The sequence below is a fragment of the Mobula hypostoma genome, chromosome 3, assembly GCF_963921235.1.
Source record: "Mobula hypostoma chromosome 3, sMobHyp1.1, whole genome shotgun sequence".
NCBI classification, from domain to species: Eukaryota; Metazoa; Chordata; class Chondrichthyes; order Myliobatiformes; family Myliobatidae; genus Mobula; species Mobula hypostoma.
This window is the reverse complement of record NC_086099.1, coordinates 10,514,253-10,533,220: the sequence shown is the minus strand read 5'-3', so window position 1 is coordinate 10,533,220 and position 18,968 is coordinate 10,514,253. Positions and strand designations below refer to the sequence as shown.

The window sequence follows — 18,968 nt, the reverse complement described above, 5'->3', positions numbered from 1 at the left end:
AATAGGCCTGTCTCATTGTTGGAGATGTGGAGCGGTGCCTGTTCCAGCCAATGAGATGGAGTTTTGATCTCACAATCTACCTCGATATGGCCCTGCACCTTATTGTCTATCTGTATTGCACTTTCTCTGTAAGTGTAACACTTTATCAAGGATTAGCTTTATTCTCCATAGACGTACATTTATATGGATTAGAAATTTGCCAAGGTGTGTAGGTCAGATGTGACATGCAACAAAAAACATTAAATAATTACAAATAATAATGAATTATATAAAAATTAAAGTTAGGTTAAAGGATGTATTTGGAATAAACTTTACATAATTACATAAATACCAGCATGCACTTAGAATGTGTGGTGCATGGGGTGCCCAGGGAGGGGTAGCACCTTGGTGAGGGGGCTTGTTGTGTCCATTCCAAGGCAGCCCACTCGCCTTTGGTCCTCACTGGATTCTCAGCTCTCAACTGTGGCTCCAAGTAGCAGTCTGCATGCGACCGCGGCCATGCCCTGGTACACCGCTTCAACAGGCAGGCTAAACCACATCCGAGCAGCCGGCGGCCTCGTACCCTGGTGAGGTAGCCACATGCCTGTGCAAGCATGTGAAGTCGGCTCTGGCAGACTGGGCGGATGAGAACTACTATGAGGTCCAACGGGCAGGAAGGCGGCACTGCAACACTCCGTGGAGAGCGAGAGGCATGACAAGGCATTGAAGAAGTCCTGGTCGTCCACTGTAATCAAGGAAGACACAATCTGTGGCACTTGTTTGTACCACTGGACCTGGACTTCTGAGGTCAAGACAGCGGAACTGCCTCAGTGAAACAGCTTTTCCACTTTAAAAACTCTCCCAGCACAGATTCCCTGTCACTGTTGGACGGGACCAACAGCTACCACCATTTAGAATGTAAACATCTGTGTAAAAAGTGGTTTAAAGTGTCTACTTTAGAGTAACATTTTATTCTGCGTTCTGTTATTGTTTTATCTTGAACTTCCCCAAATCACAGTATAACGGATCGATCTATATGAATAGTATGCAAGACAAGCTTTTCACTGTATCTTGGTGCATGTGACAACAATGAACCAACTCCAATTCCTGGATGGGACAACTCCTCGAACTCTTTCCCCAATACACTGATGACTTCACTGGTGTCACATCGTGTGCTGACGCAGAATTGAATTTTTATCACCTTTGTAGATCTTTAGAGCAAAGTACAGGCTCTTTGGCCCACAATGTTGTCCAACTTTTTAACCTACACTAAGATCAATCTAACCCTTCTTTCGTAGCCTCTATTTTTTCTTTCACCTATGTGCCTATCTAAGAGTATCTTAAATGTCCCTAAAGTATCTGTCTCTACCACCACCCCAAGCAAGGCGATCTACGCACCCACCACTCTCTTATTGTACTATAAATTTCACAACTTATGAAGGCAATATTAAACCTGGTTCAGATTCTGTGCAAAAAAAAAGCCTCTGACATCTGCCCTATACTTCTTTCCAATCATGGATGCCTCCGTGTGTTAGCCATATCCATCCAGGGAAAAAAGTCCCTGGCTCTCCCCTCTATCAGTGCCTTTTATCATCTTGTACACCTTTATTAAGTCACCTCCCATCCTCCTCTCCAGAGAGAAAAACCTTTCTCATTTTTGCTCTTTAGCTTACATTGTCCATATCTAGCATCTCCTTTCCCTTTCTGGATTCCTCTGTTTGTCTCAGGAGATAAAGTAGCTGCCGACATCTCTTATAAGATCTCCAGTTTTCCACAGCTGCACAGACTTCACACTCTCACTCCTCCTGTAACAACACCACTCCTATTTCCCCAAATTATTTTTCTCCATCTCACTTGTACCAAGGTGAGGCCTTCTAGTTCTTCCTGGATTCGTGAATGTTTAAGGCTTAGTTTTCAGGGACCCATCACTGGTGAGCCAGGAGTTTGAGGCCTAGTGTTCTGTGATAGGTGGGGTCCTCGGATTGATGCTGAGGATCAAGCACGAGGGTCGAGTTGGAAATCTGGAATTTGAGGCCCACTCGGGCAGAGCCCCAAGTCTGTCAATATCTGCGAGTCCACTGGGGAAGTAAAAGCTCCAATGTCAGCAAGTCCGAGTCCTGTCCTGAAGTTTAAAAAACTGTCAAAAGCAGAACTTCCTGGTGGCCAAACATTTTAATTCTGATTTCCATTCCCATTCCAACATGTTGGTCCATGACCTCCTCCCGTGCAAAATGAGGCCACACTCAGGGTGGAGGAGCACCATCTTATATTCCACCTGAATAGACTCCATTGTGATGGTATGAATATCGATTTGTCCTGCCAGTCTCCTCTTCTATTTCTTCTATTCCCCACTCTGGCCTCTTACCTCTTCTCACCTGCCTATTACTTCCCCGAGGACCTCTCCTCCTTCCCTCTCTCCTATGGTCCACTCTCCTCTCCTATTAGATTCCTTCTTCACCAGCCCTTTACAATTCCCACCCACCTGGCTTCACCTATTATCTTCCAGCCATCCTCCTTCCCCTCCCCTCACCTTTTTAAACTGGTGTCTTGTCCCTTCGTTTTCAGTCTGGAAGGAGAGTCTCAGCCTGAAACTGTTTATTCATTTCCATAGATGCTGCCTGACCTGCTGAGTTCCTCCAGCATTTTGTCTGTGTTGACTGCCTGTGTGCATAGTTTGGAGGGGGTTACCAGGCTTTTTTTGTTAGCTGTTGTTGTTTTGTTGCTTACTCTCTTCTGTGATGCTCTGCTGAGTCTTGTGGGCATGCTATGTTGGCACTGGAATGGAGACATCCCACCTCTCCCGGAAGTTCCAGGAGTCTCCTGCATATTAATAGTGGCTCCCTGATGCCCGTAAATTATATGCAATGTCCCGGAAATCAATTTTTTTGAGAGAGAGCGAGAGAGCGCGAGAGCGAGACAGCGCGAGAGCAAGAGAGAGAGAGCGTGCGACCATGAGAGAGAGAGAGAGAGCACGCGAGAGAACGAGAGAACACCATGGCAGAGTGTTCCAAAAAAAGAAAATATAAAACGTACGTCACCCCAGACTACCCTAAAGTGTGCCCTTGCCTAATAGGGGTCAAAAATAATGACAGTGTTGCTCGCTGCACTGTTTGCAACAGTGACTTTTCTATTGCCCATGGTGGGTTAAGACCGTAAAAGATGTGTTGAGGTGAGTTTAGCAGGTGTCATTCATTCATTAGCATAGCTAACGTTATTTAAACTAGCTGACTAGCTGCTAAGGAGCTACTCTATTGCAGACATCCCACCTCTCCCGGAAGTTCCCGGAGTCTCCCGCAAATTGATGGTGCTACCTCCCTGAAATGAGTTTTTTGCAGGGTGGAATGTCTGGGAATGTGCAGTGACGCTTATGGGCTGCCCCTAGCATACACTTAGTGTATTGATTATTAATGCTATCAACGCATGTTGGTATGATAAATAAATTTGAATCTGAATTAACTGTTCAATGCTGGTACCACTCTAATAAATACTTTCCTTTTCAACTTTTCCAGTGCATATACAGTACTCTGCAGAAGTCTTGGGCACCATAGATTTTTTATGTGGTTTCAGATGGTATGACCAGCACAGAGCTCTGATCTTAACATCGTCAAGGCTGTCTGGGATCACCTGTAGAGATGGAAGCAAGACTGCCAAAGTCTGTAGAACTGTAGCAAGTTCTCCAACATTCTTGGAACAACCTTTCAGTCAATTTTCTCAAGAAACCTCTCGTCAGTGTACCTAAGAAATTTGATGCAATTCGAAAGGCAAAGGGTGGTCACACCACATAATGGTTTGATTTAGTTCTTTTTTACTGTTTACTGCTCTTTATGGTAATTTTTTTTGATATTTAAAAACATTATATTTCATTGTTTTTGAAAGCACCTTCACTTTACAGAATGTTTTTACATGCACCTAAGACTTTTGCATCGTACTGTGTATCCTCTTTACAATATGACCGAAAGCTCTCATTGTAATAACATTAATAATGGAATCAGTATTTACACTGTTCCACTGAAAGGCTCATTCATTAATGTGTAACACTAATATCATTATAGATTTTATTATCTGTTACTACTTTATATGCTGTATATCAAATATGTACTGTGTTTGCACCCTGGTTACAGAGGGATATTGATTCGGTTAGCTCTACACATGTTGAATGACAATGACCTTGAACTTGTCGTCCATCCTGAGATCGATATTACCCTGTCTTATCTTCAAAATCCTCTTCATCAATACACCTCTCTTGATGATTATTCTCAGCAGAAAATGTGATAGACATATCTACATTGCAATTCAAAAGCTAAGCTGAGGCTACCCCAGCACATCTTTAAGAGTGTTGGTTGTTAACATAAACGACACATTTCACAGTACGTTTTGATGTACACCTTATCAATAAACTGAAGTGTGAAGTGTGACTTCTCGACCACAGTGGATGGAGATCCTAGGCTCAGTTCTTCTAATTCCTGCTGACTTCTTCCATGGGATGGGACATAAATAGAGCTCCATCCCACCAGGTTCCATATTCAAGCTATTATCCTTCTTATTTCCCAGTACAGTCCCACAATCAGCCATGTGTCACCCTGCCCCTCATTCTACAATCTGCATTTACACCTCTCCCCATGCCCCCTCCTCCTCGCTCTGCATGCTACATCTCCCCCTCATTCTACATTCTGTATTTACACCACTCCCCCCTCCTCCTCACTCTGCATTTTAGATCTTCCCCTCACCCTCATTCCACATTCCGCATTTACACCTCTCCCCACGCCCCCTCCTCCTCGCTCTGCATTCTACATCTCCCCCTCATTCTACATTCTGTATTTACACCACTCCCCCCTCCTCCTCACTCTGCATTTTAGATCTTCCCCTCACCCTCATTCCACATTCCGCATTTATACCTCTCCCCACGCCCCCTCCTCCTCGCTCTGCATGCTACATCTCCCCCTCATACTACATTCTGTATTTATACCACTCCCCCTCCTCCTCACTCTGCATTTTAGATCTTCCCCTCACCCTCATTCCACATTCCGCATTTATACCTCTCCCCACGCCCCCTCCTCCTCGCTCTGCATGCTACATCTCCCCCTCATACAACATTCTGTATTTACACCACTCCCCCTCCTCCTCACTCTGCATTTTAGATCTTCCCCTCACCCTGGTTCTACATTCTGCATTTACACCTCTCCACATCCCCCATCCTCCTCGCTCTGCATTCTGCATTTACACCAGTCCCCATTTCTTCTCCAATGCCTTCTGCATTCTACATCTCCCTTTCTCCTCCTCAATCTGCATTCTATATCTCCCCTCTCTCCTCTTCGTACTGCATTCCACATCTCCCCTCTCTCCTCTTCGTACTGCATTCTACATCTCCCCTTCTCCTCCTCAATCTGCATTCCACATCTCCCCTCCCTCCTCTTGGTACTGCATTCTACATCTCCCCTTCTCCTCCTCAATCTGCATTCCACATCTCCCCTCTCTCCTCTTCGTACTGCATTCCACATCTCCCCTCTCTCCTCTTCGTACTGCATTCTACATCTCCCCTTCTCCTCCTCAATCTGCATTCCACATCTCCCCTCTCTCCTCTTCGTACTGCATTCTACATCTCCCCTTCTCCTCCTCAATCTGCATTCCACATCTCCCCTCCCTCCTCTTGGTACTGCATTCTACATCTCCCCTTCTCCTCCTCAATCTGCATTCCACATCTCCCCTCTCTCCTCTTCGTACTGCATTCCACATCTCCCCTCTCTCCTCTTCGTACTGCATTCTACATCTCCCCTTCTCCTCCTCAATCTGCATTCCACATCTCCCCTCTCTCCTCTTCGTACTGCATTCTACATCTCCCCTTCTCCTCCTCAATCTGCATTCCACATCTCCCCTCTCTCCTCTTCGTACTGCATTCCACATCTCCCCTCTCTCCTCTTCATACTGCATTCCACATCTCCCCCTCTTCTCTTCCTTCTGCATTCTGCTGCTTCCCCACTCTCCCTCTCCTCCTCCTTCTGCATTTTCACCTCCGCCCACCACCTCTCCTCCTCAGTCTACATTCTACATCTTCCCCCTTTCCACTCTCCCTCACATTCTACGTCTTCCCCTCTCCTCACTCTACATTTTGCATCTTCCCCTCCCTCTCTCCTCCTTGCTCTACGTTATACATCTCCCCTCTGCCCCTCATTCTACATTCTACATCTCCTCCTCTCCCCCGATTCTGCATTCTCAACTCTGTCCCTGTCATTCCACATTCTGCATCTTCCGCACTCCTCCTTGTTCTACATTCTGTATCTTCCTTCCCCGTCCCCCTTTTCCTCACTCTGCATTCTGTTTCTACCCTATCCCTGTCATTCAGCATTCTGTATCTTCCCCATCCCTGTCATTTTACATTCTGTATCTTCCCCGTCCCCTTTCTCCTCACTCTGCATTCTGTATCTACCCTGTCCCTGTCATTCTGCATCCTGTATCTTCCCCGTCCCCTTTCTCCTCACTCTGCATTCTGTATCTACCCTGTCCCTGTCATTCTGCATCCTGTATCTTCCCCGTCCCCTTTCTCCTCACTCTGCATTCTGTATCTACCCTGTCCCTGTCATTCTGCATCCTGTATCTTCCCCGTCCCCTTTCTCCTCACTCTGCATTCTGTATCTACCCTGTCCCTGTCATTCTGCATCCTGTATCTTCCCCGTCCCCTTTCTCCTCACTCTGCATTCTGTATCTACCCTGTCCCTGTCATTCTACATTCTGCACCTTCCCCTGTCCCTGTCATTTTACATTCAGTATCTTTCCACTCCCCTTTCTCCACACTCTGCATTTTCCAGGGACCACTCATTTGGTCGACTCTACCTCACTTGGAGAGGATTCCTGGAGACAGGATGTATGAGCATTTGGGGAAGCATAATTTGATTACGGATAGTCAGCATTGCTTTGTGAGGAGCAGGTCATGCCTCATGAGTGTGATTGAATTTTTTAAGGATGCGACAGAACAAGTTGATGAAGGGAGAGCAGTGGATGTGGTGTATATGGATTTTAGTGAAGCATTTTATACAGCTCCTCATGGTAGGCTCATTCAGAAAATTTAAAAAAATGGTATCCAGGGATGTATGGACACAAAATTGGCTTGCCACAGAACCCAGAGTTTGGCTGCAGATGGAGAATATTCTGCCTTGAGGTCGATAATCGGTGGTGTTCTGCAAGGGTCAGTTTTGGGACCCCTGCTCTTTGCAATTGAATGAGTAAGTGGAAGGGTGGGTTAGTAAGTTTACAGATGACACAAAGGCTTGTGGCATTGTGGGTAGTGCAGGAGGTCATTGTAGGGTTACAACAGGACATTGACAGGATGCAGAGCAGGGCTGAGAACTGGCAGTGTTCAATCTGGGAAAGTTTGAAGTAATTCACTTTGGAATATCGAACCTGAAGGCAGAACATAGGGTTAATTGTAGGAGTCTTAGCAGAGTGGAGGAACTGAGGGATCTGGGGGTCCATGTCCTTAAAGTTACTGTGGAAAATGGGCTGGCTCGGTAGCATAGTAGTTAGCATGATGCTTTACACCATAGGTGACCAAGGTTCAATTCCCTGCACTGCCTGTCAGGAGTTTGAACATTCTCCCCGGGTTTCCTCTGGGTGCTCCGGTTTCCTCCCACAATCCAAAGATGTACTGGGTTGGTAGGCTAATTGGTCATCGTAAATTGTCCCGTGATTAGTCTAGGATTTAATCAGGGGATTGCTGGGTGGTGTGGCTCGATGGGTCAATTCTGTGCTGTATCTCAATAAATCAATAAATAAAATGGTGGAGCTGGATAAGTAAAAACCAATCCAATGACTATGTGGCGACACTAACTGGTTCCCCCAGCACACTCCTGGATGGTTATAAACACGAACCACTCCTTTCACCGTACCTTTTGATGCACATGGGATAAATAAATCTGAATCTGAATCTCATTGAAACCTATCAAATATTGAAAGGCCTAGATAGACTGGAGGTGGAGAGGATGTTTCCGATGGTGGGCCAGTCTGGGACCAAAGGACACAGCCTCAGAAGAGAGGGACATCCATTTAGAACAGAGACAAGGAGGAATTTCTTTAGTCAGAGAGTGCCATAGACTGCTGTGGAGGCCAAGTAACTGGGTATATTTAAAGCAGAGGTTGATAGATTCTTGATGAGTCAGGGTGTCAAAGGTTAGGGGGAGAAAGCAGGAGAATGGGGTTGAGAGAGATAATAAATCAGCCATGATGGAATGGTGGTGCATATTCGATGGGCCAAATAGCCTAATTCTGCTGCTAGGTCTTTTTGTCTTAAAATTAAATGGTCACTTGAATCTCATCCTGCCTGAACCCCCAGAGAGTGAATATCAAAATAAAAAGCTCCAGTGAGCAAATACTCACCCGTATTTTTCCGCTAGCTCTTTCGCTTGTTTCTCCTCTACCTCCCTCTGATCAGATAAATCTGCTTTGTTCCCAATTAGCACCACATCAGGATTCTCACAGTATGCATTTGCTTGGAGCTGACCTGAATAAAAAGGGAGCATTAAAAATGTCAGTAACTCAAGCAACCTGGAGGTGGCAGTGAAGAGTCTGAGCTGCTTTGAACCGGGAGGCTGAGAACGGCAAGTTTAAAAAGCAACCCACGCAAATTGCCGGAGGAACTCAGCAGGTTTCAGTCGATGTTTCAGACCTTCTTCAGGACTGGAAAGGAAGGGGGAAGATGCCAGAATGTAAAGGTGGCGGGGGGGAGGAGAAGGAGAATAGCTAGAAGGTGATAGGTGAATCCAGCTGGGTGGGAGAGGAAGGAATCTACTGCGAGTGGGGAGTGGACCATGGGAGAAAGGAAAGGAAGAGGGGCACCAGAAACAGCTGATAGGCCGGGGAGAAGGGAAAAGGTAAGGGGAGGGGGTTGACACAGAGTGGGGAATTGAGAAGGGGGGGAAGTTAAATTATCAGAAGTTGGAGACGTTGATGTGCAGGTTGGAGGCTACTCAGACAGAATATTTGTTGCTCCTCCAGCCTGACCATAACCCCATGATGGCACTATACAGCATGTCAGAGTGGAAATGGGGACGGGAATTAAAATAGTTGGTCACTGAGAAATCTTGTGTTTGGTGGACGGAGCAAAGGTGTTCGACCAAGCGGTCCCCAATCTATGTCGGGCCTCGCCCATGTAGAGGGGACGGCATCGGGTGTACTAGAAACAGTACAAGTGTCGAGTGTCCATTTCCCTCTGTAGATGCTGCCTGACCTGCCGAACCCCTCCAGCAATTTGTGTGTGTTGCTTCAGATTTCCAGTATCTTTTGCAGCCTCACTGATGTGCATCAGTGCGTTTGCTTTCCACCATAGGGTAAAATTTCTGGAACTTGCAGTTTAATAACAATTAGGTGGAAAGTGCTTTACAACATAAAAACATAAGAATACAAAATAATAAGAAAACAAAGACCGTAAGGTATAGGAGCAGAAGTAGACCATTCAGCCCATTGAGTCTGCTCTGCCATTCAATCATGGGCTGATCCAATTCTTCCCTCCCCACTCCCCCGCCTTCTCCCCATACCCTTTTCATGCCCTGGCTAATCAAGAACCTATCTATCTCTGCCTTAAATACACCAAATGACTTGGCCTCCACAGCTGCTCGTGGCAACAAGTTCCACAGATTTACTACCCTCTGACTAAAGTAATTTCTCCTCATCTCTGTTCTAAATGGGTGTCCTTCAATCGTGAAGTTGTGGCCTCTTGTCCTGGATTCCCCTACCATGGGAAATAACTTTGCCATATTTAATCTGTTCAGACCTTTTAAAGTTTGGAATGTTTCTATGACACTTCCCCTCATTCTCCTGAATTGCAGGGAACACAGCCCAAGAGCTGCCAGACGTTCCTCATACGGTAACCCTCTCATTCCTGGAATTATTCTCATGAATCTTCTCTAAACACTCTACTATGTCAGTATACCTTTCTAAAATAAGGAGCCCAAAACTGCACACAATACTCTAAGTGTGGTCTCAAGAGTGCCTTATAGAGCCTCAACATCACATCCCTGCTCTTATATGAAATGAATGCCAACATTGCAATTATATTCTTCACCACTGACTCAACCTGGGGGTTAACCTTTAGGGTATCCTGCACAAGGACTCCAAAGTCCCTTTGCATCTCTGCATTTTGAATTCTCTCCCCATCTAAATAATAGTCTGCCCGTTTATCTCTTCCACCAAAGTGCATGACCATACACTTTCCAACATTATATTTCATTTGCAACTTCTTTGCCCATTCCCCTAAGATATCTATGTCTCTCTGCAGGCTTTCTGTTTCCTCAACACTACACGCTCCTCCACCTATTTTTGTATCATCGGCAAATTTAGCCACAAATCCATTAATCCCATAATCCAAGTCATTGACATACGTCATAAAGAGCAGCAGTTCCAACACTGACCCTTGTGGAACTCCACTGGTAACTAGCAGCCAGCCAGAATAGGATCCTTTTATTCCCACTCTTCGTTTTCTGCCAACCAGCCAATGCTCCACCCATACTAGTAACTTCCCTGTAATTCCATGGGCTCTTAAGCAGCCTCATGTATGGCACCTTGTCAAAGGACTTCTGAAAATCTACTGCATTTCCTTTGTCTACCCTGCTTGTAGTTTTCTCAAAGAACTGCATTACTCAGGCAGGATTTTCCTTTCAGGAAACCATGTTGGCTTTGGTCTATCTTGTCATGTGCCTCCAGGTACTCCGTAATCTCATCCCTAACAATTGATTCCAACAACTTCCCAACTACTGATGTCAGGCTAACAGATCTCTAGTATTCCTTCTGCTGCCTCCCACCCTTCTTAAATAGCAGAGTAACATTTGCAATTTTCCAGTCATCTGGTACAATGACAGAATCCATTGATTCTTTAAAGATTATTGTTAAAACCTCCGCAATCTCTCTAGCTACTTCCTTCAGAACCCAAGGGTGTATTCCATCAGGTCCAGGAGATTTCTCCACCCTCAGACAATTAAGCTTCCTGAGCACCTTCTCAGTCACAATGTTCACTTCCCTGACACTCTAGAATGTCTGGTATATTGCAGATGTCTTCCACTGTGAAGACTGAGAAAAATATGCATTCAGTTCCTCTGCCATGTCTACGTCTCTCATTACAATATCTCCAGCGTCATTTTCTGTTGGTCCTATATCTACCCTCAACTCTCTTTTACACTTTATATACTTAAAAAAGCTTTTAGTATCTTCTTTGACATTAGTCACTGGCTTCTTTTCATAATTTATCTTTTCCTTCCTAATGACCTTCTTAGTTTCCTTCTGCAAGTTTTAAAAGCTTCCCAGTCCTCTATCTTCCCACTAGCTTTGGCTTCCTTGTATGCCCTCTCTTTTGCTTCTACTTTGGCTCTGACTTCACTTGTCAGCTATGGTAGTGTCTTTCTCTCATTCGTGAATTTCTTTTTATTTGGAATATATCTGTCTTGCACTTCCCTCATTTTTCGCAGAAACTTCAGCCATTGCTGTCCTTCCTGCTAGTGTCCCTTTCCAGTCAACTTTGGCCAGTTTCCCTCTCATGCAGTTGTAATTTCCTTTGTTCCACTGAAATACTGACACGTTGGAATTTAGTTTCTCCTTCTCAAATTTTAAAGTGAACTCGATCATATTGTGATCACTTCGATCATATTGTGGGACAGGAGTAGACCATTCGACCCATCATGTCTGCCTCACTATTCAATGTGATTAGGGCCAATTTGATCTCGGCCTCATCTTTTTTTCTGTGTCGCGGCTCTCAATTTGAACATTAGAACATTACAGCACAGTACAAGCCCTTTGGCCCACATAGTTTTGACAACTTTTGAGCAAGATCATTTTAATCCATCCCTTCCACATAACCCTCCATGTGCCTACCTAAGAGTTTCTTTAATTTCCCTAATGTATCTGCCTCTACCACCACCCCTGTCAGGGTATTCGATACATCCACCACTCTCTTTGAAAAGAAAACTTACTTCAGGCACCCTCCCACTATAGTATCCTTAAAATTATGCTCTCTCGTATCAGCCATTTCCACCTGGGAAAAGGGATTGTCTATCCACTAGATCTATCATCTTGTACACCTCTATCAAGTCGCCTGTCATCTTCCTTCACTCCACGAAAGAACCTTACAGCACAGTACAGGCCCTTCAGCCCAAATTGTCGTTCCGACCTTTGAACGCGACCTTCCCCAATCTTTCTAAAGATGCCTCAGAACTTGTCTTCTCAATCTCTCTCAAGCATGGCCTGTTCTTAGACCTGGAATGGAGACATTTTGTTATTTTGTTTGTACAGTTGTAAAAGGATTATCTGGCTTGATTAGCAGCTTCAGAGGAGGATACTGCCCCACCTGATCTGGCTTTGCATCTAACTTCAGTTTTACACAGCTGACTCAATGCCCTTGAGGAGATTTCATGCTGGTTCTAACCACTGCCTTGACAGGCTTACCAGCATTCCAAAGACTAAATAAAAAATACTATGTCAGCTATTTCTCTGGCTTTGTCTGCAGTACACAGGACGTATGTAGTCAGAATCAGAATCAGGTTTATTATCACCGGCATGTGATGTGAAATTTGTCAACTTCGTAGCAGCAGTTCAATGCAATACATAACCCAGCACAGTGAAAAAATAACATAAATAAAATAAAACATAATTAATAAACAAGTAAATCAATTACATATATTGAATAAATTATTTAAAAATGTGTACAAACAGAAACACTGTATATTAAAAAAAGTGAGTTAGTGTCCAAAGCTTCAATGTCCATTTAGGAATCGGATGGCGGAGGGGAAGAAGCTGTTCCTGAATCGTTGAGTGAGTGCCTTCAGGCTCACCCATGGTCCGAGATTTCCATGAGTTCAAAGTAAATTTTTATTATCAAAGTGCATATATGTCATCATATACTATCTTGATATTCCTTATGTTGTAGCCATTCACAGTAAAGAAATACAATAGAATTAATGAAAAACTACACACAAAGACTGACAATGAATGTGCAAAAGAGTAACTGTGCAAATACAAATAAGTAAATAAATAATACTGAGAACATGAGTTGTAGGGTCCATGAAAGTGAGTCCACAGGTTGTGGAATCAGTTCAGAGTAGAGGTGCGTGAAATTATCCACACTGGTTCAGCAACCTGATGATTGTAGGGTAATAACCATTTCTGAATCTGGTGGTTCAGGTATAAGCCAATAAGATATAGGAGCAGAATTAGGCCATTTGGCCCATCGAGTCTGCTCCGCCACTTCATCATGGCTGATCTATTTTCCGCTCAGGCCCAGTCTCCTGCCTTCTCCCCATATCCCTTCATGCCCTGACCAATCAAGAATCTATCAATCTCTGCCTTAAGTATACATAAAGACTTGGCTTCCAATTGGTCTGTGGCAAAGAATTCCACAGATAAACCACACTCTGGCTAAAGAAATTCCTCCTCATCTCTATTCTGAAAAGATGCCCCTCTATTCTGAGACTGTGTCCTCTGGTCTTAGATTCTCACCGTAGGAAACATCCTCTTCACATCTACTCTATCATGACCTTTCAGCATTCGATAGATTTCAATGAGGTGACTCCCCATTCTTCTGAATTTTAGTGAATGCAGATCCAGAGCTATCAATGCCTTTCATATGACAAATCATTCAATCCTGAAATCATTTTCATGAACCTCCTTTCAACCCTCTCCCATGTCAGCACATCCTTTCTAAGGCAAGAGGCCCAAACCTGCTCACAATACTCCAAGTGAGGCCTCACCAGTGCTTTATAAAGTCTCAACATTATGTCCTTGCTTTTATATTCTAGTCCCCTTGAAATTAATATTGCATTTGCCTTCCTCACCACACACTCAACTTACAATTAACCTTTAGGGAATCCTGCATAAGGACTCCGAAGCCCCTTTGCACCTCTGTTTTTGTACTTTAGTCAGCCATTTCATTTCTTCTACCAAACTGCATAACCATACACTTTCTGACACTGTATTCCATCTGCCGTTTCTTTACCCATTCTCCTAATCTGTCTAAGTCCTTCTGTAGCCCCCCTACTTCTTCAAACCTAACTGCCCTTCCATCTACCTTCATACCATCTGCAAAGTTTCCAACAAAGACATCAATTCCAACATGCAAATTATTGACATATAACATAAAAAGAATCAGAGCCCTGTGGAGCACCACTAGTCATCGGCTGTTAGCCAGAAAATGCTCCCTTTATCCCCACTCTTTGCTTCTTGCCGATCAACCAAAGCTTTATCCATGATAGAATTTTTCCTGTAATAACCTAAGGCTCCCTTATCTCTGGCCTGATGGAAGCAGTGAGGAAAGAGCATGGCTTGGATGGTATGGGTCCCTGATAAATGCTGCTGCTTTCTTGTGGCACTGCTCCTTGTAGAGGTGCTCAATAGTAGGGAGGGCTTTGCCTGTGATGGACCGAGATTCTACACCAGGCTGTGACAACTCTGTGGAATTTTTCCATTACTATAAAGCTGCAAAAATGACTGGCTGACATGGGGTGAGTTTCAACCTGGAAGGTAGGAACTCAGAGAAAGCAAACCTTGAAACTATCCAGCAAACACTACTCGTGATGAGGGTTCACGGACTGAAACATTAACTGTTTTCTCCTCTCCCTCGATGCTGCCTGACCCCCTGAGGTTCTTGTGTGTGTTACTCTGGATTTCCAGCATCTGCAGAATCTCTTGTGATTATTGTATCTTCAAACTGATTCAAAGGAAGAGGTGGGAGTCCGAAATGCAGGTCTAACTTTGTGTTTACTTTAAGTGAGGTGTGCACATGCCACGTGGTAGCATGATGCCATATGCAATTCATATGAATATTTTAATGAATAAAAATGCTTATTCAACAAGATAACAAGATTACTCAAATATTACTGAAATGTTAAATGTACAACATTTATAATTACCAATGAACTTTGCTTCATTAGCTTGCGTTAAGACAGGATTCTTTCACATGATTGACGATATTCCCATTTTTATAATGGGCATTGTTAAGGACTGCATGCACTTTGAATGATTGTACATACTTTAAAACTGCTCATTATAGTCTTTTCTTAAAAATGGTGACGTCTTCATCATAAACAAGAGAAAATCTGCAGATGCTGGAAATCCAAGCAACACACACAAAATGCTGGAGGAACCTGATCCTGTTATTGTTCTATAATTTGTTGAGTATGCCCACAAGAAAATAAATCTCAGGGTTGTATATGGTGGCATATATGTACTTTGATAATAACATTTACTTTGAACTTTGAACCAGTTAAACTGTGACCTCTGTCATCAGACAACCAATCAGTTTCCTAATTTGCTTCAATTTCATGAGTATCAACATTAGCTTTTGTCATGACCCCAGAGTCTACTATGGGGTTTCCATGTCCCCGTAGGCAGGCTGTGGAATGGGTTTGGCAATCACGCTCATGAGTATGAACGTTCCAGCCCATTCGTGTTTCATTGTAGTGGTATTTAACTCCCTTCATCTCATTCCAGTCTTGTCTTTTATGATGGGCTTCATGCAAACTATGCAATGGTCTCAACAAAGGCTTGCAGAGTTCCTCCAATATTTTGTGTGTGTTGCTCCAGATCTCCAGCATCTGCAGCATCCAACATCATGTGTTTATACAAATTTGCTTTGCTGTCTCCTTTCATAGCTCCCTCTTCAAAGAATTCAACATGCTCATCAGGAAAGACATACATTTGACGAAGCCATGTTACCTCTGTTTAATCAAAGGAAAGTAATGCACTTCTTCCATCCCTGTTATCAGTCTAATAATATCCTCATGACAGAATGAATGATTGAATGCCTCCACTTTCTGAGGAGGCTGCAGAGAGCTGGGCTATGCACATCTATGCTCAGGTCATTCTACAGATATGCAGTAGAGAGCTTTCTAACAAGCACCCCTTTATGGTATGGAAGCTGCACTGCAGCAGACAAAAAGGCTCTGTAACAAGTAGTCAAATCAGCTCAAACATATCACAAACACCGTATCAACACATCACTTTAAAACTTGGGAAGCTTATGGTTAGGACATCTGCATGATTTCCACTAACCTATTTAAAGACAGTAAGACATAGGAGCAGAATTAGACCATTTGACCCATCGAGACTGCTCTGCTATTCAAACATGGTGATTTACTTTATTATTTATTTATTTATTGAGCTGCAGAGTGGAGTAGGCCCTTCCAGCCCTTCGAAATGTGTCTCCCAGCAATCCCCCAATTTAAATTAGCCTAATCATGGGCAATTTACAATAACCAATGAACCTACCAACCAGTACGTCTTTGGACTGTGGGAGGAAACAGGAGTACCTAGAGGAAACCTATGCGGTTATGGGGAGAATGTACAAATTCCTTACAGGCAGCGGTGGGAATTGAACCTGGGTTGATGGTGCTGAACCACGCTACCATGTCCCTCAAAACACTATTCTCCTGTCTTCTCATTGCAACCATCGGCGCTCTTACTAACCAAGAACCTATCAACCACTGCCTTAAATACACCCAGTGACTTGAACTCCACAGCTGTCCTTGTCAATGAATTCCACAGATTCACCACTATCTGGCTAAAGAAATTCCTCCTCATCTCTGTTCTAAAGGGACGTCCCAAGTGAATATCATCTGGCCTTGTTGATTACTTATTCTTCAGTATTATGATATAGAAACATAGAAAACATAGAAAATAGGTGCAGGAGTAGGCCATTCTTCATTACTGTTGCTTAAATTAATTTTGATGGGTGTCTGTCCCTTGGGATGACAAGCTATACATTCCACGCAGTGGCCATCTGCACACCAGTTTGTGAGTACGGATTAACAAGTGGTGTTTAAATAATGAAGTTATGAAGTTTCCAAAAGTACATTGATAGAAAATTCCAAACTCCTGAAGCATGCACTCTTACAATTTCTCAGAATTCTTACATTTCTCAATGTAGAGGGACAGATTATTTGAGTTTTCAAAACACTCCACTCTTTGAAAAAGTCAAGCCAAGTCACTTTTTATTGTCATTTCGACCATAACTGCTGGTACGGTACACAGTGAAAACGAGAATGTTTTTCAGGACAAAAAAATAACTTAACTTGGAAAAATTTGAGTTCTGTAACTTACTTATCCAGTTCCGCACATTCATGAAACTCTGCTGACTTGTTAGGTCAAAGACCAGTAAAAATCCCATGGCATCTCTGAAGAAGGCTGTGGTAAGGCTTCGAAACCTACCGGAACAAAACAGATGTCATACCAATTCAAAAACACACACCTAAGTTATGTAACGACAGTTACATCTATCACTATAGTCAACCATGGAAGAATGCCTCATTATGGAGTTTCAACCTTGCAAGTAAGCTATTTAAAGTTATACAAAACTCTGTTTTAAGAATCAGCTCCTCCCTACAGTAACAAATGCTTTCCTGGAATTAAGATAAAGGGGTCCCAGAAAAATTTGGATGATTCACATCTAATGATTTATTATTTAGGAACAGCTTCCTCCCGTTCACCATTTCTGAATGGTCCATGAACCCATCAACATTACTTTTTTATTCTTTTAGTTAGCACTATTCATTTACTTTTTGATTTATGTAGAACAACTAAATTCACGATTCATGTCAGTGATAATTAACCTGATTTTGGTTCAGGAACAGTTATTACCCTTCGAACAACAGGCTCCTGAATTAGCATGGATAACTTCCCTCAACACTGAACTGATTCCACACCCTATGTCACTTTCAAGGACTCTACAACTCACGTTCTCACTATTATTTATTTACATTTTTTTTGATTTACACAGTTTGACTTTTGCACGTTAATTGTTTGTCAGTCTCATGCATAGTTTTACATAAATATATAAATTATATATAATTGGACACCATGGTAGCATAGTGGTTAGCACAACGCTATTACATCTCGGGGTGTCAGAGTTCTGAGTTCAATTCCAGTGTCCTCTGTTAGGAGTCTCGGTATGTCCTCCCTGTGGAATGTGTGGATTTTCCCTGGGTGCTCTGGTTTCCATCCACAGTCCAAAGACATACTGGGTAGGTTAGTTTGTCATTGTAAGTTGTCCTGTGATTGGGTTAAGGTTAAATGGGTTACTGGGGGTTGCTGAGTGATGCAGCTCAAAGGGCTGGAAGAGTCTATTCTGTGCTGTATCTCTAAATAAAGAAAGAAATATCTTTTGTTACATTTCTTTATTTCTAAACTTCTAAGTTAATTTCTTATCAAAGTATAGGTATGCTACCAAACTTGTTTTCTTATTGAGATTTATTTTCATGCAGGCATTCACAGTAGAATAATGGAATACAATAGAATAGGGGCGGGGAGGAGAAGAAGGCGACGCGACGCAGCACGCACGGCCGCTCCAAAATGGTATTGGTATTTGTTAAGTAGGTACCGTACACAATCCTGATTTGACGGAGACACGTGAGAAGCACAGAGGAACATCTGGAGAAACTTCTGAAATGCCCGCTTCGCTGCCGCTGCTACTGTGCGATCGAGAATCTCCAGAGGGGAAGGCCCCAAATACTCGGCTTTGTCTATTGCCTGTTGCCGGGGCCGGCAGAGGTGGTGCTCGGTGTCGGAGGGCTGGTCAGAGGCTCGAAGTTTTCCGACGGATTCAAGAATCGGCTGTGGTTGGGTGCTTCCAGGGTGCTGCATCAGCAAGTTTGCGACGCTGGAGATTCATGGCAGGGAGAGTTTCTCCCTTCTACCATCTGCGTGAGATGATGGGACTTTTGAGAGACTTTGAGACTTTTATTTACCGTGCCCATGGTCTGTTCTTTATCAAATTACAGTATTGCTTTGCACTGTTGTAACTATGTGTTATAATTATGTGGTTTTTGTCAGTTTTTTAGTCTTGGTTTGTCTTGTTTTCTGTGACATCATTCTGGAGGAACATTGTATCATTTCTTAATGCATGCATTACTAAATGACAATAAAAGAGGACTGTGTGTCCTCGTAATCTAATCTAATCTAATCAAAGAAAAGTTCCACACAATGACTGACAAACAGGCAATCTGCAAATGAAACAGGCACAAAAT

The 18,968-nt window shown here is 43.4% G+C and overlaps 1 protein-coding gene across 6 annotated transcripts in view; it reads right to left on the bottom strand.

Moving 5' to 3' along the window:
- Positions 1-18,968, bottom strand: part of rab27b (RAB27B, member RAS oncogene family) — a 196,042-nt gene that overhangs the window by 10,327 nt on the left and 166,747 nt on the right. For all 6 annotated transcript variants that reach the window (XM_063042637.1, XM_063042635.1, XM_063042634.1 and 3 more), the window contains exons 4-5: positions 17,047-17,150; positions 8,347-8,470 (exon numbers count right to left, since the gene is read on the bottom strand). In XM_063042637.1, coding sequence (XP_062898707.1) covers positions 8,347-8,470; positions 17,047-17,150 — 228 coding nt within the window. The remainder of the gene's footprint in view (positions 1-8,346; positions 8,471-17,046; positions 17,151-18,968) is intronic.